The 27918-nt window shown below is 39.3% G+C and overlaps 1 protein-coding gene across 3 annotated transcripts; it reads left to right on the top strand.

The window, feature by feature from the left end:
* Positions 1 to 402: 402 nt before the first annotated feature.
* Positions 403 to 26110, top strand: CCDC47 (coiled-coil domain containing 47). Of its 3 annotated transcripts, none has more exons than XM_063300870.1 (13): positions 403 to 465; positions 5523 to 5776; positions 7573 to 7680; positions 8386 to 8560; positions 9580 to 9701; positions 10934 to 10999; positions 12256 to 12357; positions 13179 to 13289; positions 14132 to 14217; positions 15521 to 15579; positions 16480 to 16589; positions 19351 to 19518; positions 24023 to 26110. In XM_063300870.1, the coding sequence occupies exons 2-13, from the start codon at positions 5528 to 5530 to the stop codon at positions 24101 to 24103; spliced, it is 1437 nt and encodes a 478-aa protein (XP_063156940.1). In that variant the 5' UTR covers positions 403 to 465; positions 5523 to 5527; the 3' UTR covers positions 24104 to 26110. The 3 variants fall into 3 exon arrangements, with proteins under 3 accessions (XP_063156940.1, XP_063156942.1, XP_063156941.1); XM_063300872.1 differs by lacking the exon at positions 403 to 465 and adding an exon at positions 522 to 539; XM_063300871.1 differs by lacking the exon at positions 403 to 465 and adding an exon at positions 818 to 909.
* The last annotated feature ends 1808 nt before the right edge of the window (positions 26111 to 27918 follow it).

The following is a 27918-nucleotide window of genomic DNA, read 5'->3' as shown; positions in this document are numbered from 1 at the left end:
GACACTTAGCTTTTTTTTCAACAGTAGAATCCAATATAAATAGCGCCAAGTCCACCGCGCACAGCATTGCTGTCACCCTAAGGCACTGCCGCGCACGCAGAAAATATAACGCATATTTCTCCAGAACAAGCAAAATTTCAGCCCTCCTTTCCTCTCTTCCTTATCGGCTAAATCATCAAAACTTCATCAAGGCGCAAAGAACGTTGCCAAAATTTAGAGGCAGCCAGCTATCCTTCTAAGGCACGTCTGCTCGCCGAGTTACGGCCTCAAACCGCGCCCCCTTCCAACATCTCTCCCTTCTCGGCTGCTTCCCTTCTCTCGTCTTTGAACTGCAAAGCGCGTGCGCTGACCTACGCAAGTGACGTACCGTACGGGGACCAACTGCAAGGGGGAAAAAGGCCACCCTGGGATCGTTCAACGTAGCTGAGGAGCTCGTGGGCCTTGGGAGATTAACGCTGGCCTGAGGTATCGAGCGGGAGGATTGGAGGTCTAAGCGGTCCGGAGGGAGGGAGGTGTCTCTTGAGGGGCTAAATAGTGAGGTAAATAATAATTTAGTTCCGTAATGAGGAAAGGCGTGGACATGGCCCGTCCTGGGAGAGGGGGAAGAGCCCCCAAGTTGGCTCTACGCGAGGACCGGCTGGGTTGCTTCTTCTCGCAGGTGTGTGGCTGGGCCTGGGATGCTACCGAAGCCAGCTTTCCCCAGCTCGTTCCCTCCAGATGGCCTGGACCGCAGCTCTTAGGAATCCCAGCCACCGTGGATGGCTGAAGATGATTCAGTCTGCCTGGGACAGGCTCCGCTGGAGGGCTGGTTTAAGCTCCGAGGGCACCCCTACAATCTCTCCCCTGCGGTCCAGGTGTAGCAAAGCGAATTTCCGCTTGGAAGTACTAGTGATTTCCACCACTTTTTAGGTAGTATCTATCACCTTTTGCGTATCTAGGCCAGTCTGCTAGACTGAAATAATAAAAAGGGAAACTTGAAAAATGTGTTTTCAAGATGAATAGTGAGTATAGATGGGCAGAGAAATTGTGTGTATAAAGCTAAAAATATATATATATCTCAGATTCCTGCTCTTATATTGCAACAGTAGTTACAACCTGCTCTAAACAAGTGTGTAGATTTTTTTTGTAGCCCTCGGTGGTAATAGTGGTAGCAACATTGAGATGTCAAATCTGTCATGCACTTAGAATTTGATGCTGGCTTCTTATAATTTAATGTTGATGCTTCTCAGGTGTGTCAAACTATAGCTTCCATTAACCATACTGGGGTTAGGCAGCCTGAAGTCTTCCAGAAGTTATGGACTTCAGTTCCCAGTGGTCTTTGTTAGCATGGCATTGGTAAAGAATTGTGGGAGTTGTATTTCAGCATCTAGAAGGTAACCTACACTATCATTAGGCCTTTGGTCACGCTGACTGTGGATTATGGAAATTGCAGCCAACATGCTGAGGGAAGTTGAATTACTTGAATAAAAGAGTACAGTACATTATCTATTCAAACCAAGTGAGTACTAGTGCCAAGACTACTGGGAAACTGTTGGTTTTTTTAGTAGAATTTAGTGGTCTGTTAAAGAATTATTTTTTAAAACAGTGGCCATTGGGTAATTAAATATAGTGCTCTGCAGTAGCTATATATCTGCATGTGTAAGTTATTAAGCCAATACGATGATTTGATTGTTAGTTCAGATTCCAATTCAGATTACAACTTGGTTACAAAGGTCACTGAGTTGGACTGATTACTTTTTATCTCCTCTCCCCTTTTCTCATTACTTCATTTGCTATCATTATGTTATATTGGTCAATGATTCAAGAAATAGGTTTTATAATTCACAAAAATAATTTCAAAACAAGAATTTGTGGGAGTTGTTACTTTTTCAGTGACAAAGCTAAGGCATATGCCAAATTTTAAAAGAATAATTTAATTGTATACCATTTGATTCTGATTATTTTTAATTTTGTTCTGATTTCACTCTTTTCCATATTATAATGACGAATGGCCAGATAATAAAATCATTGTTTGAACTGAGTGGGTGAGGGAGAAAAGGATGATACCCAGTTGTATATCTCAGTCCTAGCCAAATAAGCAATCCCATCAAGGTTCTGTCTCAGTGTCTAGATAGGAAAGAACATGCTGGGGTTTAACTCTAGCAAGACCAAATGGCTTTGGGGGCCATCTAGATCTGGAGATCTTCCATTTTTAGTTCTGGATGGGGTTGTACAGACAACTGGTGCACAGTTTGGAGTCCTTCTTGGCTCCTGCTCAAAGAGCAGGTTGCAACCATGGCTAGGAGGACGTTTGCATAAATTCATGTTGTGTGCCAATTGGCCCCATTACATGAGCAATCACTCATGCCTTAGTAAACTTGCATTTAGACTATTGCAGTGCACTTTACACGGGGCTTTACTTGAAGACCCACTCAGAACTCTAGCTAGTCCAGAATACAGCTGAATAGGTAGTTATGGGTATATCAAGGTGTGCTTGTGTGATACCACTATTACATGAACTGCACTGGTTGCTCGTGGGCTTCAGGTGCAATTCAAGGTTCTTGTAGTCACTTGAAAAGCCCTTCATGGCACAAAGCCTGGATATTTGCAGGATCATTTGTCTCCAATTATCTCTGCTGTTCCAACAAAGACTCACAGGGTTGGCATGCTCCAGGCCCCATCAATTAAGCAGTGCCATCTCATGGGATCAAGGAGGCATGCATTCTCTGTTGCCAGGCATTCTTTGTCACCATGCCTTCCCTATGGAATAACATTCCCCTTGAAATTTGGATGGTCCCAATCCTGTTGGCCTTGAAGAAAGGCCCTTGAAGGCACTGGCCAGGGTGTTATGCAAGCCAGTAACGTTTCAAATGTGAGTTACATTCAGTGTGATGTGTTTAATGATTTCTTTTGTATTTTTAATTTTTTTTAGTTCTGTTGATTGTCCAGAGTTGCATGGCAAGTGGGTAGCCGTACAAATTGAAATAACAAACAAATTATGTTTTTGGAGTACAGGCAAAATAGGTTTGCATTATTTGCATCCAACATGAGACAAGTAGTTTTGGTCTGGCATGGATGCACTTGTTAACCTATCAGTGTTTATCTAGATAAACCATGGCTTTTAAAGGATGCTGGTGACATGTATAGTGAGCATCTCTACACCAAATGTGAAGCATCTTCCCTGCTTAAAGTCATCTCAAACTGTCATAATGCAATTCAGGAATTCCAACAGATTCAGTATGAGAATTCTTTTGCTGGTTGTTAAAGCATTAGGAATTAAAACAGTATGGAGTCACTGCTAACCTATTATCCACAGCTACAATACCAGCTTCTGCCCATCCCCAATCTAAATAGATCAGTGGGGAAAAGTAAAGGCACATAGTAATTAGATTAGGGTTTCTTGCAATAATGAGCATTCTGAGTAATCTTAATCTTCATTTTATTTTATTTCTGTTAATTATTCTATCCTCTTTTTAAAAAAATTATTTCATAGGTTAAGGTAAAAGTAAAGGTAAAGGACAGGATGCGGTGGCGCTGCGGGTTAAACCGCTGAGCTTGCTGATCAGAAGGTCGGCGGTTCGAATCCGCATGACGGGGTGACCTCCTGTTGCTAGTCATTGCATGCTCCAAATCTTTAATTTTCTTGTTTCATTCATTTACTGACACTAGAAGACTTACAGGAATGGGCCATTCACATGTCACCTCACTACCAGAATTTGTGTGCTGATTTCTGATAACTTAGTCCCAAACTTGAGGAACTGGGCCTAAGATGTCGATTAAAAAGAAACTTTCTTCTTCATTAAATGCACATGATTAGTGGTTGCCTGACTCTCTTTAATTTTAAATGGTTCATATCCTGAAGGCTTAGATGTAATAAAATTCTAACTCCTTTGTTGCTCAAAAGATAGCCATTGTTATGTTTTATTACTACAGCCAGCTGTTTAATGTTCATTGTTTTTTTGGGTGCCTGTACTGTGCTACAAGACAGGTTAGAGGTGGATTCTCAAACTGGTCCACTAACTGAAGCTACTCACTGCCTCAGCCCCTGCCTATCCATGTTCACCACACCATCCCACCAGTCTTTTTGATATGACAGACATAAAATAATTTAAGAGATGAGTAAGTAGTTAATTTTGGATTAATTATTTTGCTGCAAAATTCTGTTTAGAAAGGCCTTTAAAATTGGAGAAGACGGGAAGGCATTCACAAATGCAACTGTAATACCTTAGCTGAAAAACATGAATTCCCATTTTATGAAATAGTAGGGATGGGTTGTTGGTTTAGTCTGGTGATCTGTTCATCTTCCAGACCTTTATTAGTCCACAGTTGCAGGAAGTTTGAGAAACAAGGCACTAAGTGCAGGAAGGATTGTCCTAACATTGAAATGATTGACTTTGGGATAGTATTTAATATTTGTGAAGAGACACAGTGAGTAGAGCTTGTGGATAATTGTACTTAGAGGGAGACCCAGGGCCACAAAAAAGTTCTTGGATCCCTTATTGCTGCTACTGTCCTAAATGTTTATTTCTCTACTTCGAACATTTCAAGCAGTGGCAAATAATTTTGGAGGATTTCTCAAAAATGCGATCTTCCAGTATGGCGAAGGATGCCCAGAACAAGTCACATCTTGCCCTTCTTTATTACAGAGAGATTGTTGTCTTTTCATATAATGCTAGAGTAAGTTCAGGATGGCTAAAATAAAGTATTTATTCTGTGGAATGCAGGATTAATTATTGGGGTTTATTTTCACAACTTGTTGCAATTCCTGTTAATTTAAATGGTTTTAGAAAAAAGTTTACATTTGTGGAAAAGATATCTCTGAACAGCAATTATCCTATACAGCAGCCTTTCTGAAACCTGGCTCCCTCTAGATGCTGAACTACATTTCCCAACATAGCTGGGAATCCCAGGAATTGTAGTTGAAGAGAACAGGAAGACACTGACTTGGGAAAGTCGCCATACACTAGTAGTGAACTCAGTGGTCCAAATACTGCTCCTTAGATAGGCAGCATAGCATTATTCATACTAAAAGAGAGGTAGAACTTCAATAAATCTTTATGGAGAAAAAGGAAAAGGCCAAGCAAGGACAGAACATGCTTAGTGGCCATGGAGTGATGGCTTATTGTTGGGAGGAGCCTGTTTGCAACATTTTATTGTTAAGTTGTTTGCTAATGATAAATAAATTCACAGAAAGTTTACTTTGCTGTCAATCCAGCCTACCTCTCAGGGTTGTTTTTGTGGAGAAGAAAATGGAAGAGGGGGTTACTAAATGCACCACTTTGAGCTCCACTATCCTCCTTGTGATATTAATTTACTGCTCTTATTACATTGATTAAATTTGTGGGATGTACAGAATGTTACATTTTTGAAAGTGCTGTGCAAGATAACAGTTAAGATTGTGATACAGTACTCTTTTTCTAATTTGTTTCAAACTGACAGATAGGTACCCATTTTTACACTGCTGTATTAGAAGAAAATATTTTGAACTTGAAAGATTTTGTGCCTTTGCTATTTTTTTATTTATTGAGCTTTTTCTCCCCCAGCAACAATGAGAAGTTGGTGGTTTTTTCTGGCTGCTTTCTTTATCCCATGGGGTCTTTCTTTGGCCAAATTTGAGGAGTTTGATGATGATGACTTAGTGGAATATGATGATAATGACTTTGCTGAGTTTGAAGATGTGGTTGAAGCCACAGAACCTCCCCAGCGGATTGCTACTGCAGAAGAAGAGGAGGAGGAAGCCACAGTAGAACTTGAAGGACAGGATGAAGGTCTTGATTTTGAGGACACTGATGGACAGGTGATGTGAGATGAAGGACTTACCTTGTCTTTTTTGGTGCATGGAGATAAAAAATGTAAGACTGACTGATAGGAAACCCACTTATTATACTGTGTATTTTCTTTAGTTTGTATATATTTGTGGACAGGTTTCTTATATCATTTATATTTTTTTAAAAACTTAAGCCATTCTACAAAGCTTAACATGCCTAAGACTAGGTAAAACAGACATATGGAAACAAGATAGCTTCAGTGTCAGCCAGTTTTGTTGGCAAAATGAAGTTTCTGATTTCAAAAAAACAGGGAAACTTTTGTTGGAAAGTATCACAGGATGTTGGAGCTGTAATGGGAATGATTCTATATTCTGTGTAGTCCCGCCTGATATATACTTAATTATTGTAATCTAAGGAATTCCAGAGCAGCAGATAGCTCCACACACATGCTCTTCAACCTGTAAATTAGGAGTGAGCAAAATATTTATAGCCAGAAGCTGCATTTTTAAAAATTATTTCTTGGGCTCCAAGGGCTGCAGGAAGAACAGCAGTGATGTAGCAAAGGAATGGGGATCAGTTTTTTAGCTCTTTAATAGAAGTTGTAGATTTGTAAAAAATTCAAAATACTTTAGGTTTACCAAAGATTTAAGATAACTATTGTACAGTTTATTTCATGTAAAAAAAAAAGGCTGTCAAAAATCAGCAAACTCTGCTGAATTCTGATGGCACAATCTTGGGGGTTGCAGGCCATATGTAGGTTGTATCTCTCTAGATAAACAGAGTATGGTGCACATACTTAAGATCCGTCTTAATTTGCGATTTGGCAAGTATTCTACATTGCTGAATATGGTCTTTGCAGCAGACTTTTCCATGCTTACAGAGCAATCCTATACATGACCATTCAGAAGACGATCGCACTGAATTCAGTGTCACCTATGGCTAGGTTATAGGATTGTAATTTATCTACTGCAGATTTGTACTTCCTTTTTGCATTGTAGTTGAATTTACCAGGCCAGAGCATCAGGTATATCATATTCAAACAGCTGCGCAGCTTGTGAGCTGTGTACAACTTTTCAACATGCAATTTGTGATCTTCCAATAGCCTGTGATTATACCACTGAAATTCAGAAGCAAAATAGCTAATTTTGGCTGTGCAACTTTTCATGGTTTTTTTTTTTTTTTTTTTGCTTTCAAAAATAAGGGAGGTAATGAATACAAGAGGCTTCTGGGAGGTAAGCTGATCCTATTTTCATCCTTAACACTCTCCAGCCCCACATCTGAAATGGCAAAGTTTCAAAATTTTGCTGCCAAATTTTGGTGGCATAATTTAAGATTATTTGGGGGGGGGCAGTTAGAGATTTAAAGCATATAAGGATGGAAATGAGAGTGGTTTACCTTCTATTCCTACCATTAAAATGTAAATAAAGAGTCCAAAAACATTTGGCCACACCCCTTCTGATATGATATCCTATCACAGGATGGCTTCCTACAGGGCTGAGTTTCAGTGTTCAATCACTCAGGGATTACCCATGCTGAAACAGGAGATCCTAACTAGCTGATGTGTCCTTGGCATATCCAGTTTCCTTGCATGGGCATTCATATTGATGTGCTTCATCTTCAGCTGTATTCATAGCCTGTTTTCTGAGTGTGTACAGCACTCTTTGATCAATTTAACCCATGTGATTGAATCAGTTGCCAAAGATTTACATGCTGTTCTTAAAATGGAAAAGCAGAGAATAGCTGAATCTTTAAAAGAGAGAGGCATTTACTGTCTCCTTTTCCTGAAATAATGGATATTTCTGTACATTTTGCTTTCTTATTGTAGGAAGGTGATACAGAAAGTGAGCCATATGATGATGAGGAATTTGAAGGTTATGAAGAAAAACCTGACGCATCTCTTGGCAAAAATAAAGATCCTATTACCATTGTTGATGTAAGTGAAGATTATGAGATTTTAGATGTAATCTCTAATGTCTCATAATAGTTTTTCTCCTACTATAATTAAGGCAACAGTCATAGCAAATGCTTCTGTCTTAGATTAAGCTTTGTTTTGAACTGAATGGAGACTCACTCTCTCCGTGCCATTGTGTGTGTGTGAGGGTGTATCTGTCTATCTACTGTTGTGCTAATTTATAATTTTCCTCTGCCCAAACTCTTCAAAAGAACCAGAATTTTATCTGATAGACTTTTATTGGTTGGTGGATGGAGTTGACAGATGGACTCTGGTAAATACTGGTGTAGACATATTCATAATGTCACTTTTATTTGGACCTGAAGCATCCACATTGCTACTTAGCTATAAAGCCTCATTGGATTATAGTAAATCATAGATATGAACTGAATGACATAGTGAAATCAGATAAATTTAAAGAAGAGCATTCCCAGCTGCTATAAAAGTAGTGATAGCAGTTTTATAACTGCTATAAAAGTAGTTATAGAAAAAAATCAGAAGAGAATAAGTTTCTGAGAAGAAAAGATAATGTTGATTCGGTATTTTCTCTGTGCCTGGAGTTTAGAATTGTAGATTGTTCAATAAATAAAACCTTAAAATTGATTATAATTTGGAGCTAAAGTTTGGGCTGGGAATGATTTTTTTCCCCTAAATGAAATGGCTTTTAACAAGGTTCAAACTTATCAGGTCCCTGCCCATCTTCAAAATAGTTGGGAGAGTTACTACATGGAAATCTTAATGGTGACGGGACTCCTTGCTTATATCATGAACTATATCATTGGAAAGAATAAGAACAATCGTCTGGCTCAGGCCTGGTTCAGTAGTCATCGAGAGCTGCTTGAAAGTAACTTTGCACTTGTTGGTAAGTTGGTTTATGATTTATCCTTACCTTCTCCCTACTTTTTCATATGGGAACAAAATTATATACAAGGTTCAAGGATTCTTAGAGTTAGTGCTGCTTGAGGTACTGTATGTGATAGTGTAACTTATCCAGGAAGAAAGCTTAGAAAACAAAGAACATTAATTGGTGAGAAGAGGAACTGAGACATTGAACAGGAAATAACGGAAGAGAGAAATAGCAAAATTGAAATGGCATTGCTCAAACATTATAGACTGCAGGTTATAGAAGGAATAAGAGACAGAGCAAAGTGAAAGAGAGAAGCAGTTACTAGTATAAAGGACAGTGGCAGTCAAAATCGTACCATCACAAAGGTTCAGAAATACAATATATTTTATGGGAGTTATTAACATTGTATAATATGGTGAATTGGGATCAGTAAAAAGCAGGATAATTGGGAGAGAAGGTGAAAGACAACTAAGTTAGAAAACATCAGCAGGAATAGAGAGTATAAAGTATCTTAGTATAGAGATTCAGAGTGAAAAAGATTGAGTCGAGGTACAAGTAGCAACAATTTTAAAGAAGACTATCATCATTGGTTGAGTAGGTAAAAGCAGACTATCTGTCTCCTATATTTTTCACTATAATTCAAATGTATATAATATCTTTATTATACAATACTATAATTATATTCTGGAAGATTTAAAGGCTCAGGCTTCCTGAAGTTGACCCATAAGAAACACCTCTGTACATGCACTTGATTTGGCCTTGATTTGGTACATAATTGGAATACCTAACATTGGCCGTGTCACATATTTAAAGAATGTGCTGGAAAGCGGTGGTGAAAGCAAATTCTTATCTAGGTGGTTCAGGTCATTTAAAGCTTTTGAAGGTCTTGCTGGCACCTCGATGAGGCTGAAAGACAACAAAGCAGCAATACTGGCATAATGTGTTGCAATAACCTGTTCTCACTGGGACTGTCATCAGCTGCAGCCCAACATAAATAATAAATGCCCATTAATTGGTATGTCCTTTCTTTCAAGGCGATGATGGAACAAACAAAGAAGCCACAAGTACGGGCAAACTGAACCAAGAGAATGAACATATCTATAATCTGTGGTGTTCCGGTAGAGTGTGTTGTGAGGGCATGCTTATCCAACTCAAGGTATAAGAAATTCCAAATCTATAAGTAAACTAGCAAAGTTCCTTGAATGCCAGTTGTTTGGAAATAGCAGCAATATTACTTTTTTCTATTTTTTAAAAAAAAATCTGAGTTAACCAAGAATGAGTGTTTGTGTTGCAGCAATGTTAAAAAGTTAGAAATTTTTAAAACCTTGGAAATCAGAAGTTATTTCACTGACACTGGAAAAAAATTCAGAGTAGATGACAGACAAGGCTCCCCGAGGACAGAATTCTGAAAGCCAGGGTTTTACCTTCCAGGATCTGTGTTGAGAATCTCAGTTTGTAGGCACATAAAGTGAGCTGTCAGGTATGGCATTAGTCTGAAGATTCAGCAGCATACAAATTTAATAAATAAATACCCTACACAAACTGTACAGGGCTTCAATGATCAAGGCTGGACTTTGCATTAGAAAGGGAGGGAGCTAGTGCAGTTAGCAAAGCACTGATATTATATAACTAGTAGCTAGCAATGGTATTCTGAATTTGCAGTATTTGAACTGTGTTCAGAACACTCCTGCATCTGCTGCACTCCTGTAGTCCAGTTTGGTGACTGTGGCCCGAAGTGGGATTACAGCTGGGCAGATGTGCTAGGTGCATGTCATTGTAAAGCAGACTGAAGAACTGACTGCTTAGTGCGTTTCTGCCCCACCCCCATTTTCATGAAGAATATGGAAGCTGATTAAATAAAACTTACATCTCCTATCACTCTTCATTACTTCCTCCCCGCAAGCAAGTGATGAGAGGAAATGACCTAGCAAGATGGGAGTTCTCCATTTCCCCTTTTCCCATGGGAAAAGGCAGTATGGTGCCAGAGTCCTAAAACAAAATCTTGCACTCTAGTTTTGTTTATTTCAAGCCTCTTCTAGGCACGGAGAGTGTAGATAGACCCAGTGTATAGTCTGGAAGTACATGGTGTAGCAACTTTGCTGAATCTGAGCATATCTTGGTCTGCTCGGTGTCTGGACTAGAGAAGTGGATTTTCATTATCTGGGTCCTTAATGTATGCCAGTTGCCTTGTACTGTGGAGGAAGAGAAGCAGCATCAAAACATAGTAAAATAACCAAAAAAACCTTCAGGATGTGTCTTTTGCACAGATTTGATCGTTTTAATGCAGAAAAGCTTGTAATGTTCATTGAGCTAGGGGGCTCTGGGGGGATGAGAAGTCCTCACACTTTTGCGAAGATGGCAAGCAATGCTAAGTTTTTTACTTTTCAGTTTCTCAAGAGACAAGACTTGCTGAATGTCCTTGCACGCATGATGAGGCCAGCCTGTGACCAAGTGGTATGTGTTAATTCTATAATCAAAAATAGTGTTAGTGAATTATATTCATAATACTGGGTTTGATTAGCTTATTAAAACCATAGCTCTGTACATGTAATGTAATTCCACCTCCACAGTAGGAATCACTGTTTTCTGATTTTTTTTATAGATATAAAACTTCACAGATTTGTAGCCCATATGGCTGCAAATATAGGCTTTTAATTTTTTGACATTTTCTTTTGAAATCTCAGAAGCAGCAGGTGTCTGAGCAGGAATTCAGAGTCAAAGCATTGTAGGTTTTATCACTGTCAGTCTGCACCAAAATAAGCATAGGAGAAACAATTATATGCACACTTTATAATCAGACTGGAGATTGTTATTTTTCTTTCTGTGAAATGACCAAAGTTATTCTGATGGTATGCTGTGAATGAGAGTAGGTAGCAATACAAGGCCCTAATAATGCGACAGGTAATCCTTGTTTAATGTCCACTCATTTAGCAACTGTTCAGAGTTACGATGGTGCTGAACGAGGGGTACTTACGACTGACGGTCCTCGTTGTGGCCATCACAGCATCCCTATGGTCATGTGATCGCGATTCAGGCACTTGGCAACTGGCTCAAAGTTATGATGTCGCAGCATCCGGTGGTCACGTGATCACCATTTGCGATCTTCCCTGCCAGCTTCCAACAAGCAAAGTCAATGGGAAAACTGGCAGGAGGTCACAAATGGTGATCACATGACCACGGGATGCAGCAACCACATGGGATTCACCTAGCAACGGCAACTGGGACTGCTGGGACTGCCATTGTAAGTCAGTGTGGTCACATGACATTGCGCCTCACAGCCACGTCACTTAGCGATGGAATTCCTGGTCCTAATTACTGTCAGTAAGTGACAATTATCACTGTACTATACTATACTGACTCAAAATGTATCTTCCAGTTACTAAAATATGAATAACTATATACATGAGAGGAGAAACTGCCCTGCCAGTATCTCCTTATTTCTCTGCCATTTTAGGGAGCTCTGCCGTTGCTATTCTTTTACTGGGAAAATCCTATACAGTTGAATTACTGTATTTTATAGTTTCTCAGAATAATCTTGAGGCTCTCCTCAAGCATGGCCTGATCTTGGCTAAATGGACACTTGCTACCCAGGTCATTTTATGCTCTTGGCATATGCTCAGACCTCCATGCCTTTTCTCGTTGTTGTTGTACTAGCGAACCTTCCTGTGCAAAATAACCTATGTGTGCCTATGATTACTTCTGTTACACAGCAAATAAAAGTTACTATGAATGATGATGATATGGATACCTACGTCTTTGCGGTTGGGACAAGAAAAGCCTTGGTACGGCTTCAGAAGGAAATGCAGGACCTGGTATGTACTGGGGCTGTGGGAAGGATTTAAAAAAAACTTGGGAGTTAGAGGAGGAGGAGGGAATTTTAAAACACACATTATATGAAGCCTTACAAATGGTCTAGGATCATCTTAACTATATGATACCTTAATGCATTGCCTTCTCATAATTAATTTGATGTAGTCTCTGGATTTATTCAATGTGTTTCAACACGGGGGCCAGTTCAAACTTACAATCCTTATATACCAAGGTTCGTTGTTACATTAGCACCGTTGGCAGATTGCTCTGACTAATGTGTCTTATCTTTCTCTTATACCCTTGTGTGTCGTCTTTCTCTAGTTTGTGGCAAGTCTAATTTGCAATTTCAGTCCATTTAGCTGGGTTTACAACTAAATTGGAGCAGAGAACCACTGTGTGGCTTGGGGTGACACTTTAAAAAAATGGTTACAGCTTCTGTGGACATAGGGTCCATGATGGAAGGGTTTTTTTTAAATTGGGGGGGGGGCTTCAGTGTATATATATATTTGTTTCTTTTTTTTTAAGTAAAACATATATTCTACTGGAGTTTAAAACCTTTATTGTAATCCTTTTTTTTTTTTACATGAAAAATTGTGCTGGAATGTGAGGTCTTTTGTTCCAGGTGTAGAATATCTCACAAATCCCTAAAGGCAGCAAATACTTTTTGTGCAGTCAGAAGCTATCATTCTTTCAATTGAGCATGGCCTTATTTTAGCACTTGAGATCTTAAATCAATCTCAGAGTTTAGATTAGGTTGATTGGGCATTTAACTGTGCAAGTACTAGTAGATACACCTGATAACGTGGCAATTTCTTTTTGGCAGAGTGAGTTCTGCAGTGATAAACCCAAAACTGGGGCAAAGTATGGGCTCCCAGAGGCACTGGCCATCTTATCGGAAATGGGTGAGGTCACAGAGGGCATGATGGATACCAAGGTAATGTAAAAGAAACAGTTAAAACATTCAGGTTGCAGTAATGCTCAGTTCTCATGACAGCATCAACAGTATAAGTCTGCACATTGCCACGCATTGGAATAGCCTTATTTGTTTTGTTTATTTGTTTTAAAATGAGGGATTTTCTGTCTTGGACAGTTCTGAAAAACTGGGCATTCGGTTTTGGAAACAAGCATATTGCTGGTGGAATAGAATTGATAAGTGGGTGTACCGGGTTTTGTGATGTGGTACAACCAGCTAAGTCCGAAATCCTGCCCTTGAGCGGAAGTACTGAATAGTTCTGGGCATATGGATACTCAGTCCATTGTTTCTCACTAGGTTAGTGATAAATAATGGTTGTGCACTGTATAGCATTTTCACAGACCCCAAGTCTGACTAGTTCAAACAATCCTTTTGGTGGAAGCAAACCAAATGTTCCTGAAAAATACTCACTAGCATGATAATGAGTTACACGGTTCTCTGCTTTCCGGTTTATGATGGCATACCCTTCCCCACCAGGCAGCAGCCGCTTACCTGCCTGCAAGCCTGCTTGTGAGCCACCTGGGACTTGCAACTTCTTGCTGGCTCCCCAGTGCCTTGGTTGTGAGAAGCCAGCAGGAAGTTACCTTGCTTAATGACTGTAGGATTTGTTAACAACGGCAACCGGGACTGTAGGGATTGCCATAGTTAAGCAATGGAAATTCCAGTCCCAATTGCCTTTGTAAATCAAGGACTACCTGTATTTTGCATACACAATAAAGTGGGGGAAATAGTTCCTAGCCTTTCCCCATGTCACCACAAATATGCTCCTTTCTCTAATATTCTAAATCTGTTTATTTTGGTAGATGATCCATTTCCTCACACATTATGCCGATAAGATTGAGTCAATTCATTTTTCAGACCAGTTTTCCGGTCCAAAACTTATGCAAGAGTGAGTATGGCACAGAACATGCATTTGTATTTCCAAATGAATATTGCACTGAATTTTGCAGAAGGGAAATTGGAGGAGAAATTTAGCCTAAGAACCATGGTATGAGGTTTATTATATAGTATCTTTCTGTGTCAGCCTTACCAGATAGACCAGGCAGGAAACATGGCCAGATAAGCTAATTCTACTTTATTGTCAAACTACATTAACAGAATCTTGCAAATCTGAAAGTACAATTCTCCTGCAGTCTCCTTTACAGCCCAAAAAACTAGGGAGGGTCCCTTCTGAGCCTCTTGCTCCTCCCCCTATCCAGTTGCGGGCTATGCTGTCTCTTATCTGACCTTTCCCTAGGCAGCATCTCTTCGCCCCATCTCCCGAGGTCTTTCCCATATATCATTACTAGTTGTGAGTTGGGAATTCTAATCTGGCTATCCCTTCAGCAGTGGAGCATTGTTTTACAGTATGTTGAATAAAGTGTTAGAAATGTTTGAATAAGGGCATTCAGTAAGAGAGCACAATGTGATACAGCTATCCCATCTATTGATACCTATTCTAGCTATTGGAAGGGTGGGCATTTGCAGTGGATTATCTCCCAATAATTGTCCAGATACTATCATAGGGTTAATAATGCTGTATTAAATGATTACAGTATTTAACTACTACAAACGTTGGCTACATTTAAGTACAGCAACATGCAGGCAAGGATCGGTTACAGCTTGCTTCCTGCTCAAAAGATAGGACAAATTGCTGTGACAGGTCCTCTGCTGTTCATGAAGGACAACCTGTGTCCCTTTGTGCTGTTCTGTCTGCAAGGGAGGGGTCTCTGAGATGCTATCTCCTGGGTGACTTGATCTTTTGACATAATGATGAGAAGCTGTTGCCAGATTTCTCCCCCCGTTTTTCCAGTGGGCTTTATTGTGGGAAGTTCTTCTAGGACTTCCTAAGCTCTGCCAGAGTTCTTGCTAGTACCTAGAGGAGGCTGAAAGACAATAACAAAGCAGTATAAATAGTGGTATTTTAATATGTTGTTGAACTTTTAATAAAATGTTTAATAAAATCACAAGCGGTGCTACCAGACTCGTGATTTTTTGCTACCATAGATTAATGGTTCTCCTCCAACAATAAACTCTGACAGGAAATTCTTGCAGCACTTTAAAATATTGCAGCAAGCCTTTCCTGTTGGGCTTGTGCACCTTCACCCAACATAGGAGCCTATTATGGAGTAACTTTCTAGATATTGCTGCTACCATTGTTTGTGGCCATTTTTAAAATCCTCTTACCAATGTTTCTTTTCGTTCTCTCCTAGGGAAGGTCAGCCTTTGAAACTGCCTGAAACTAAAAAGACGCTGCTGTTTACTTTTAATGGTAAGAATGGGCTCCTGATTTTGAATAGCTTTCCTTGGGGAATGTAAAATTTTACCCCTGAGAGCTTATTTCAGTATCAGAGTATAATTTGTAATCTGTTCTGATTAACAGATTTATTTCTAACAGTTGTTTGGTTCCTATTGTAATTTGGCATAAGGGGGGTGGGGGTGGGGAATTACCTCAGTGGTGCAACATTCCAGAATATATTTCAACTTTGTCTTTGAAAACAAAGTATAGTTAAAAAAAGAAAGAAAGATGGTAAATCTATGGGAATATTTTAGCAGAAATGTGACTATTAATTGTTGAATATTTAAAAATACTGTAAACTGCCTCAGCTACTTAAGCAAATAGAAAGGTGGGTAAAAAATTAGTAACAGATAGATAAAAATAAATATCTCTTCATTGCTATCATCGTGAATTGTACCGTATAGGAATTTCTACCATGTAAGTATCGTAGTGAAACTATCAGGAATTCTACAGGTATATGCAGATTAGAATGATGAAGTGACTTTATTAATCAAAAACTTTGATTTGAACAACAGAGTTTGCCTTCTTAGAGTTGTCCATCATATTTGTCTCACATAGTTGCAGGGTCCGTTTGTTTTGCACCACACTTGCCTAGTTCTTAGAGTGAAGCTTATCAGTGTATGATGCAATGAGTTTTGTTTTTCAACCAGCTTGTCACAGTCTGATGCTGATTTAGGGCTGAGAGGGGGTGACTGGCCTAAGGTCACCCAGCTGACTTCCATACCTAAGGAACGACTAGAATCTGGGTTGACCCACTCCTAATCCAGCACCTTAGCCACGACACCATACTGGCTCTGTTTGTACAGCCCTATCCACTTTAATTCACAAGTAAGACTGAAGGCAAATGTCCTTTTTAATTCTTTTTATTTATAGTACCTGGGTCAGGCAACACTTCCCCAAAAGACATGGAAGCTCTGCTGCCTCTGATGAACATGGTTATTTATTCCATTGACAAAGCAAAAAAGTTCCGTCTGAATAGAGAAGTAAGTTTTATGTTAACCCAAGTGTGTTATTATGTTAATTATATACACATGACTCTCACAATGAAAATTTTTAAAAATCCGTGCAGTTCTCTTACAGGTATAGTTGCTTCTGTTCCCTTCTGCTCTACCACCATTTCCATTTAGGTGGTATGTGTGTGTTCATGCTGGATCAGGCCAGCAGCCTAACTGATCCAGCATTTGGTTTCCAGTTGACAACTAGATGCGTTCAGAAATGTCACAGAGGTGGAGAGGAAATCAAGAGTCCTCTTCCCCAGTTGGTCTTTAGCAGTGGGCATTCAGAACATGCCTCTTACAGTTTGGGAGTTAACTAACATCTCTCATAAAGAGGATTAACTGTTCCATGAATTTGTCCAGTCTCATTCAAAACCATTTGAATTGGTGGCTATCATCACATGTAATGACAGCAAGTGCCACAGTTAAATATGCATTCTCTAAATAATTTATTAGTGTCAATCTCACTGCATTAATGTTAAAGAATGCCCTGAGTTATAACATTGTGAGCAAGAGGGAGAAAAAATTATCCCCACTGTCCATACTATAGACCTCTGTTTATATCTTCCCTTACCTGTCTTCACCCCAAGATGAACCCCCCCCGAATCCCGTAGTCTCTCCTTGTGAAGCAGTTGTTTTTCTCCTAATCGTTTTGTTTTTAGTTTTGGGTCTTTTCAGCTCTACAAAATCCTTTTTATGGTGTCATGATCAGAACTATGCTGTTTTGCAGGTACATCCTCATCAAAGATTTATATAGGGGCATTAATATACTGGCTGCTTTATTTTATTTTACATTTCAATGATTCCAACGTGGCATTTTCTTTCTTTCTTTCTTTTGCATTTTCATTGAGCTGTCCACCATGATTCGAAGGTCTCTTTCTTAATATATATGTGAAGCTTGGATTTTTTTTTTCATGTGCATAATTTTGCACTTGTTTTCCATTTGTCATTTTGACACTTACTTGCCCGATTTGGAGAGATCCTTTAGGAATCTTTGCAATCATGTTTTTATTTTACGACTCTGAGTAGTTTATTACTGTCATTAAATGTGGTCACCTCAGTGCTTTACCTTCACTCCAAATCATTTATAAACAAGTTACAAAATCCTACTTTGAATGTGTCTTCAATTTGAAAAATATATTTTAATTCCTGTTCTTTATGTTGTTCCTGAGTTAATTTCCAGTCCGTGAGAGTATGTATTCTCTTGTCTTATGGCTGCTGAGTTTGTTTGGGAGTCAGTGATACAGGATAAATGTTTTTTGAAAGTCCAGATATACAATGTCTATTGGATCACTTCCAGAGAGAAGTTGTTGTTACAGTAATTTCAAAACACGGTCTTGTGGAACCTTAAAGACAGACAGATGTAATATAACATAAGTTTTTGTGAATTCCAGTCCTTTGCATCAAATGCATGAAGTATCATGAGAGATTGGATATACGTGTGTGCATATGGGTAGGAAAATAAAATGTTCAGATAGTGGACGATTAGTATTATTTGTGACTAAGAATCAGATAGGTATGGAAACCAGAAAGACTGTAGTTCTTTAGACCAGCTTTCCCCTACTTTGTACTCTCTAGATCAGTGCTTCCCAAACTTTTTCCTTCATTGCCCAAAACCGCTTATTAGAAAGTCCCTTTTACCCAATGTAGGTAATACACTTTAAGTCAATTTAAATGTCCCTGTTGTGATTGGATAATGGGTTTGTGTGTCGTTACCCAGAGAGAAACCATTTTTACCCAATTTTGGGTAATTTACCCAGGTTTGGGAAGCACTGCTCTAGATGTATTGAGGTTGCAAGTCCTAAAATTTCTAGTCTGGCACACTCCAGATATGTTTAGACTACAACTGCAACTTGTGGGTGAAGGAACTTGTTCTTCAGCATATCTGATTTATGTTTGGTTGAGAAAAGCTAGGGAAGGACTATTGAAATTAAACCATTGATTTTTCTTGGGAAACTTTAGCAATTGGGAAATACATCATGATTATCATCATCATTACTGCAGAGGACTGCAGTCGGTTTTTGATCCATTTTTCCACAATATGAATGTGTTGGGGAGTGCTTTAAGATAAAAGTTGTATTAAGCTTGTCAGATGCCTGAAGTATCTAGTTTCTTTCATTTTACAGTGCAAATCAGCCAGATCTTGGATGAGGGCAGGGGGTCGAAAAGCTGCCAGTAGGGCGGTGGGAGCTTAAATATGAACTGCCCACTGCCCTTCCCTGTGCATGGAACAACCAGCTTTGGACTCCAGAACAAGCTATCAGCAAATGATAAATGATAAGATGATAAATGATAAAATGTTATCAGGGTTGTCTCACGCAAGCATTTTAATGGACAAATGCATTATAGGAGCCTTAAACCAGTTCAGCTTCAGATTTTAAAACACAAATATCCCAAGATTTTATTTCTGTAATTAGTTTGTTGTGATATTGCTTGGTGTATTATGTCAACTGTTCATGACTCCACTAGATGGCACCAACTCACTTCCAAAACAAAAAGAAATAGAGCATTAAAAAAAGCTGAAATCTTGCAAGGTAACTGAATCTCACAAGAGCTTTATGTTCTTACATAAAATATCAAAATATTTGGGACACTAATAAGTAACTTTTTAGATTTACCTTTTCATGCCTGTACTATTATGGGAAATCTCACAATGGTCCCTACTGTCTGAAAAAGTTGCTGATCCCTGTACTATGTGTTTACACATATTGACTAAGTTGTTTGCATCTCTTCTTGCTTTGGGACAAAGGGCAAACAGAAAGCAGATAAAAACAGAGCACGTGTAGAAGAGAATTTTCTGAAACTGACTCATGTTCAAAGACAAGAGGCTGCCCAGTCCCGCCGGGAAGAGAAAAAACGAGCGGAGAAGGAGAGAATCATGAATGAGGAAGATCCAGAAAAGCAGCGACGTCTAGAGGTAATTTGTTCAACTGAAATAAACTTGTTATATGAGGAGAAGCATGCTCAGCCTTTGGGGCCCATTCCAAATCAGAGAAACTACTATGATCCTTACCGCCAAATGATTGACGTGGGGCCAGCAGTTTGCATTAGAAACTGAGCTCTGGACATCAAACTATAAATCTGCTTCTCCAGAATATCTTATTTCACAAAGTAAAATTATACCATCACCACCCCTGACAACCATAGGCAAAATATGTTGTTGTTTATTCGTTTAGTCGCTTCCGACTCTTCGTGACTTCATGGACCAGCCCACGCCAGAGCTTCCTGTCGGTCGTCAACACCCCCAGCTCCCCCAGGGACGAGTCCGTCACCTCTAGAATATCATCCATCCATCTTGCCCTTGGTCGGCCCCTCTTCCTTTTGCCTTCCACTCTCCCCAGCACCAGCATCTTCTCCAGGGTGTCCTGTCTTCTCATTATGTGGCCAAAGTATTTCAGTTTTGCCTTTAATATCATTCCCTCAAGTGAGCAGTCTGGCTTTATTTCCTGGAGGATGGACTGGTTGGATCTTCTTGCAGTCCAAGGCACTCTCAGAATTTTCCTCCAACACCACAGTTCCAAAGCATCGATCTTCCTTCGCTCAGCCTTCCTTATGGTCCAGCTCTCACAGCCATATGTTACTACAGGGAACACCATTGCTTTAACTATGCGGGCCTTTGTTGTCAGTGTGATGTCTCTGCTCTTAACTATTTTATCGAGATTTGTCATTGCTCTTCTCCCAAGGATTAAGCGTCTTCTGATTTCCTGACTGCAGTCAGCATCTGCAGTAATCTTTGCACCTAGGAATACAAAGTCTTTCACTGCTTCTACATTTTCTCCCTCTATTTGCCAGTTATCAATCAAGCTGGTTGCCATAATCTTGGTTTTTTTGAGGTTTAGCTGCAAGCCAGCTTTTGCACTTTCTTCTTTCACCTTCATCATAAGGCTCCTCAGTTCCTCTTCACTTTCAGCCATCAAAGTGGTATCATCTGCATATCTGAGATTGTTAATGTTTCTTCCAGAGATTTTAACTCCAGCCTTGGATTCCTCAAGGCCAGCTTGTCGCATGATGTGTTCTGCATACAAGTTGAATAGGTAGGGTGAGAGGATACAGCCCTGCCGTACTCCTTTCCCAATCTTAAACCAGTCCGTTGTTCCGTGGTCTGTTCTTACTGTTGCTACTTGGTCGTTATACAGATTCTTCAGGAGGCATACAAGATGACTTGGTATCCCCATACCGCTAAGAACTTGCCACAATTTGTTATGGTCCACACAGTCAAAGGCTTTAGAATAGTCAATAAAACAGAAATAGATGTTTTTCTGAAACTCCCTGGCTTTTTCCATTATCCAGCGGATATTGGCAATTTGGTCTCTAGTTCCTCTGCCTTTTCTAAACCCAGATTGTACATCTGGCAATTCTCGCTCCATGAATTGCTGAAGTCTACCTTGCAGGATCTTGAGCATTACCTTACTGGCATGTGAAATGAGTGCCACTGTTCGATAGTTTGAACATTCTTTCGTGTTTCCCTTTTTTGGTATGGGGATATAAATTGATTTTTTCCAATCTGATGGCCATTCTTGTGTTTTCCAAATTTGCTGGCATATAGCATGCATTACCTTGACAGCATCATCTTGCAAGATTTTGAACAGTTCAGCTGGGATGCCGTCGTCTCCTGCTGCCTTGTTATTAGCATTGCTTCTTAAGGCCCACTCAACCTCACTCTTCAGGATGTCTGGCTCTAGCTCACTGACCACACCGTCAAAGCTATCCCCGATATTGTTATCCTTCCTATACAGGTCTTCTGTATATTCTTGCCACCTTTTCTTGATCTCTTCTTCTTCTGTTAGGTCCTTGCCATCTTTGTTTTTGATCATACCCATTTTGGCCTGGAATTTACCTCCAATGTTTCTAATTTTCTGGAAGAGGTCTCTTGTCCTTCCTATTCTATTGTCTTCTTCCACTTCTGCGCATTGCTTGTTTAAAAATAATTCCTTATCTCTTCTGGCTAATCTCTGGAATTTTGCATTTAATTGGGCATATCTCCCCCTATCACTGTTGCCTTTTGCTTTCCTTCTTTCTTGGGCTACTTCTAGTGTCTCAGCAGACAGCCATTTTGCCTTCTTGGTTTTCTCTTTCTTTGGGATGTATTTTGTTGCCGCCTCCTGAACAATGCTGCCAACTTCTGTCCAGAGTTCTTCTGGGACCCTATCTACTAAGTCCAGTCCCTTAAATCGATTCCTCACCTCCACTGCATATTCGTTAGGAATATTAGTGAGCTCATATCTAGCTGATCTGTGGGTCTTCCGTAATCTCTTTAGTCTGATCCTAAATTGTGCAAGAAGAAGTTCGTGATCTGAACTACAGTCAGCTCCAGGCCTTGTTTTTACCGACTGTACAGATGTCCGCCACCTTTGGCTGCAAAGGATGTAATCAATCTGATTTCGGTGTTGTCCATCTGGTGAAGTCCATGTATAAAGCCGTCTCTTAGGTTGTTGGAAGAGAGTGTTTGTTATGCAGAGTGAGTTGTCTTGGCAAAATTCTATCAGCCTATGTCCTGCTTCATTTTGTTCTCCCAGGCCATACTTACCTGTAATTCGAGGTGTCATTTGACTGCCCACCTTAGCATTCCAGTCTCCTGTGATGAAAATAACATCTCTTTTAGGCGTGTTGTCCAGTAGGTGCTGCAGATCCTCATAGAACTGCTCTACTTCAGCTTCTTCAGCATTTGTGGTTGGGGCGTATATTTGGATCACTGTGATGTTAGATGGCTTGCCCTGAATTCGAATTGAGATCATTCTGTCGTTTTTTGGGTTGTATCCAAGCACTGCTTTAGCCACTTTACTATTAATTATGAAGGCTACTCCATTTCTTCTGTGATCCTCTTGTCCACAGTAGTAGATCTGGTGGTCATTTGATGTGAAGTGGCCCATTCCAGTCCATTTCAGTTCACTGACACCCAGGATGTCTATCTTTAATCTTGACATCTCACCAATAACCACATCCAATTTGCCCTGGCTCATAGATCTTACATTCCAGGTTCCAATGGTGTGTTGATCCTTAGAACATCGGATTCGCCGTTCACCACCAGCACCGTCGGCCGCTAGCCGTCCTTTCGGCTTTGAGCTAGCTGCGTCATCACGTCTGGGGCTAGTTGAGCTCATCCTCTGTTCCTCCCCAGTAGCATTTTGACCATCTTCCGACCTGGGGGTCTCATCTTCCGATGGTATACCGACATATAGGCAAAATATACATAACCAAAAAAAAAAAGTACAGGTATCTGTACCTACATGCATATAAACAAAACACTAGTGCTACGAAAAATATATACTCCTTCCCCAGAATGTTTCTTTCAGTTCCCCCAAACTGATAGTCCATCACTAGTGATAAATGACACGACTTCCTGTTATGGCTGGAAAGTATATTGTAAACCACTGGGAGATTCCAGTGGTAAATAAATACAGTATTACAAACAGACTTTCCAGTCTGGGAATAAAAGTATTCATCCTATGATTTGTCTTAACCATGTCAGATGGGGTTTTAGCCCCTACTGTTTGCAGTGAGGTAGCTTTAACATATTTAGAGGAGTTAACAGCCTTCTGATCACAAATTCACATGACTTTATAAGGAGAACCCTTTGCCTTAGCCATGGGTGTTTTGGGCAAGCTTTCTGTAGAAGCGTCCAGTAGCTAAGTATTAAGTCTCCCTGTATAGGGTGGCAACTGACATTGTCAGCCCATCTTACTTCTGGAGAGGGAGGAAGGCAGTTGTTTCATGGTTCATTTGTTTGGTGGACAGCACAGTAGTTCCTTTCAAGCTTAAAGACAATCAATTCTCAGTTTGTTTTTTGTTGTCAGGTGCATGGCTTGTAATCCTGCTTTATATGGACAAATTCTCTGGCTAGGTTCATACATTAACTAAGGTACGGTCTGTTCAATAAGCTGTAATCACCTTCACTCACAGAGTTAAGTTATAAATCATGGCTCAGAAAACATTGTGTCTAATTTACATTGTCACATTAAGCCAAAACCCATCAAATCCCATTATTGTTAGCTCTGTGTCAGACCAGCATCTCTGTGTTGCTGAGTTCTACTAGTAGCAGCATAGCCCTGTTCTATAGCTTTCAGTCAAACGGGATTTAAGGGGCAGTTTCACCTCCTTAGGAAGTTATAATTTAACCTTTCCTCATGGCCTGAGAAAATGGTATCTAATTCAGTGCTTGAATACCTCCGTATTTACGAGAAGAGATCCATTAGGAAGCAGATCCATTTTTCCTTGCAGTGAAAGCATGAGTTGGAGAAAGATTTTGATCACCCACCCACAATTACAATGTAGCAGTTGCAAATTATTGTGTGGCAGAATCATTAATATTTACACTGTTAACACTATACAACTTGCTAAATTTTCTTAGTGCCTTTGAGTTTGTTCTGCAGTCAAGCACAGAATCCAATAATCCCACAAAATCAATAATTTCTTTCCTATAGGAGGCTGCTTTGCGTCGTGAACAGAAGAAACTTGAAAAGAAACAAATGAAAATGAAACAGATCAAGGTGAAAGCCATGTGAAAAACTTAGTTGGAAGAAATCTCCTTTTTGGTGCCAACCACAGAATTGCAATTTGCTGCCTACAGTGAGCTAATTATATTCCTGACCTTAATCATTGGCCACTTAAGAACCACTTTTGACACTAACTGTTGTTGCTAATGGGATTATGACTGAAAGGTTTTCCCCCTTCATGTCTATATGTGACAAAGTTGTTCTTGGAAAACTCCACTGGTAGCAGTTTGAATGCAACTTTTAAAAATGTGTTTATGTACTGGATTGCTCCAACCAATGACCCCATAAACAGCAAAGCTATGCTCAGTCACCAACAAAACAAATGTGTTTTTAATCCACGTTTGGACTGCAATCCTGAACCTACTTCAATTCTCTCTGATGAGTAGGACTGCTCATAATAAATATTTTCATGGTGCAGCACATTCTGGTTTTATATAACATGCAAATGTGTGTATAAAGAGCTTTGCAATTGTCTTCCATATTGTTAGATTTTTTTCCCTACTTGCTTTGGATGGAGGTCTAGAAATTTGCAACATTATTTCTGAACCTTTGATTGGATAAAGGATATGTGTGCATGTGTATATCTATACACACTTATACACAAACACATATATACAAAAACATGTGTGCACACAGGCATTCTCTCACACACACAACTTCCTAGAATGTGCCAGCAATGCATAAGCACTTTGATTATATTTAGAAATGTGGGCAAAATAAAGAGAAAAAGTAATAACCAATCCTTCACATTAAGGGGAAAAAAAGTTCTTTACAATTGGTGCAACCAGCACTATTAACATCTAGCAATTACACATGAAATATATGTGGATTTCATGTTTCCTTGTTAAATAGTAATGTGCTAAGCCAGTATTATTTTGTGGCTTACAGTTTTTCAAACTGTTATGCTGAGTATTCTCCTAAGAAAACTGCTCATACGTGTTTGAGATAAGCAGAAATAAATCTACAAGATAGTAATTTCAGTGGTAAATGTGCATGGAGATAAGCATCTCTTTTGTATCTGTTGTCAATAAGCAAGCAACTGGGGAATGGTTTGCAAAAATATTTGCCTTGGGGTGATGATTATTAATAATACAATTAATTTAAAACAATGTAAACTCTGTCTGCTAAGCCGACCTGACACAGAATTTGGGGCACATCAGTGTGTCTTTGTGCAAGTTGCTGCGTGGGGAATGAAGATCTCTGTGGGATCAGACACATGATTCCTGACACATTACCCTGTTGCTGAAAGTCACCTGTTATCTCCCACACACCTGAGTTGTATGTACTACTCATTTTGTCCATATAGGTTTACTGTATTCACTATTTCTCCATGTATATCATGCTTGCTGGTTCGGAAGTGTGTGTATACACTGAGGTTTTTTTTCCTTTTCAGACAGATGCCTAGATGTTTTAGCAGCTTTCTCTAGATTTCAGTGTGCTTTTCTGATTGTGTCATCTTCCTCCAGTATTTCTCTGTAGCTGCTAACTGTGTGAAGTTGACAAGGAACCAGGGTCTAAATAACTGTGCAATTCACTTCTCCTTCCCCACCCCAGCAAGGTAGAAGACTTTTAGAGGATTATATCTATTAAATACTATTTACTGTTTGCATATGCTGGGGAAACTAAGAACTGGGGCTTCTCCCACTTTGCAGTCTTACGGAATTGCTGCATTTTATAAATGCTCTAGATGTCATTTGATCATTTCTGTATAATGGGCACTTTTTGCAGTGAGTTTAATGGGAAGAAACTTGAGGGTTAAATTTCTTAATGTATTTTCTTGATTATGCTTTTATCACTGATGCAATAATATTAAGCTGCTCTTTAAAACAGCATGTGCTAAAACCTAATTGTCAGAGCATGAAAATGCACAGGTTCCTTTTGAATGCAATCTGCAACCTAAAAACATTTTAATTTGTGATTTTTATATAACTATCACATGATATTTTACATCAGAAATGGCAATCCTATTTGGGATTTAAACTATTTTGTCACTAGATATTAAACAGATTGAATAAAGTTTTGTTTCACAGAGGTCCTCTTTTAAAGGAAATATTTAAATAGCCTGAACTTTCACAAACGAAGACTTCAAGTCTGCTAAACTTTGTAAGACAGTCATTTATAAAAACTAGGTAAGAAAGAAAAGACAACTTAAACATACTTGAACTCATTTTTTTTTCTCCCAGGCTTTATTACCAGGGTCTTTGTTTGGTTCATTCCTTAATTTATTAATTATACTTCCTCTGCAAAGAAGGACCTGGCGCATGAAGAAGAGATCAGCTTTGAGAATAGGAATGAAGCATATCAGCCTTTTGTCTCTTCACATAAAGTGGTCTGCAAATTACCATAGGGTATTGAATATATATGTGTTTTCACACACCTGCTTGTGCAACTTCTTCTAAAGTATATGCCTCCTCTATTTAAAAGGAAGAGATGAAAGTGAGAAGGTATGGAAGGATTAGAACATAGTTAGGCGGTATAGTGCCTTTATCAGTGTGCTCATAGATAAGTTGGTACTCACTAGGCACCCTGTTCTACCTGAATTATATACATATTCTTTCATTAAAAAGTAATAAATGGGAAGGTAGCATACTGCAAGATAAAATGTCAACTTGTATCATCACCTTTATTTCAGACAATTCTTCTGAGCCCCCAGTAAGTTCCATAGGCTTTTTTTTTTTAACATATAGGTGAGTAGCTGCATCCTAATGCTTTGTTTAGAAATGTGCCCGCTCATCTGGAAAAAGTTGGGGATGGTAGGGAACTTCCTGGGGGACTAGAGGAAATACAGGAGAAAGGAGCCTCATCACTTCACATTTCAGAAGTATGACTGGCCATGTCCACCATGGCAGCCCATAACATGCTCTCCAATTTCCACATTTGTCCAGCAGTCCTGAAAAATGGTCTAAATCTGGGTTAGAGTACAACATCTCTTCCCATAATTAAAGGGAAGGCATTGGTTTTGCCAATGTGATTTCTGCTTCACTGAATCTCAGAAGTTGATAAATTCCAAGGCAGTTGCTAGGTTCAGAAATTACACTAAATCTAAAACAAACCACATTATTGCTCAATACAATATATGAATGAGGTTGGAGTATAGAAACAGCTGATATTTAATGGTGAAAGAAATACACTCTGTGGGTGCCAAGTGGGCTCTTTAATCTTAAATTCTAAATTGGATGCATTAGTGACTTTTTAAGAAAAATCAGCACCCAAAAGAGTCTGGAAATATTTTGGACTTCTAGGTAGTACCTCATCACACTCTCTCTAGCAACCCTTTTAGATTTGGTAGCTGGCAAATTTCAAATACATTTCCATAATCACCTCTCTCTGCAACTCTTTTTCCCCTTGCGCCTTGCTTGTAGCAGATTATGCCGTCTCCCCATTTTTTACTTGCCACTATTTGGTCTATATTAGGAAATTTGGTTTCATGCAAGAGAGAATAAGTCTTGGTTCACACATCACATTAAACCAAGGCCAAACACAACACATTATGCTTTGTATTTGGATAAACAAGTGTTTATTCAGAATAGTGATAAAACTGTGTCATAGCAAATAATTAAGGTGGCTAGATGAAGCAGGAATCTCTGAGCAGAGTAGTTAATACCCTTCAGTTACTTATGGGGAACAAGAGCATTACTGGATAGTGAAGGGATATAAATAAGGAAGCCTTAAAAAGTTGGTTCAAAGTGGAGCCATGCTAATTTGCAGCACCTGATTAGCATTTTGCCCAATGTCAGTTAAGCTTGCTGTCATAATGATGGATTGCAAATGGTTTCCAAAGTGTCATTTTTAATACCTTACTGAACCTAAGGACCATTGGAAAT

Source organism: Candoia aspera, chromosome 4 (genome assembly GCF_035149785.1).
Source record: "Candoia aspera isolate rCanAsp1 chromosome 4, rCanAsp1.hap2, whole genome shotgun sequence".
NCBI classification, from domain to species: domain Eukaryota; kingdom Metazoa; phylum Chordata; class Lepidosauria; order Squamata; family Boidae; genus Candoia; species Candoia aspera.
The sequence above is the reverse complement of the archived record's forward strand: the minus strand, read 5'-3'. Positions and strand labels throughout refer to the sequence as shown.

Bases quoted from the DNA above. Each gene is read 5' to 3' on its own strand.
- CCDC47 (XM_063300870.1), top strand. From the start codon at position 5,528: ATGAGAAGTTGGTGGTTTTTTCTGGCTGCTTTCTTTATCCCATGGGGT. The intron at 11,000-12,255 runs GTATGTGTTAAT...TCTGTTACACAG, and splicing joins GGCCAGCCTGTGACCAAGTG to CAAATAAAAGTTACTATGAA. The intron at 19,519-24,022 runs GTAATTTGTTCA...TCTTTCCTATAG, and splicing joins AAAAGCAGCGACGTCTAGAG to GAGGCTGCTTTGCGTCGTGA.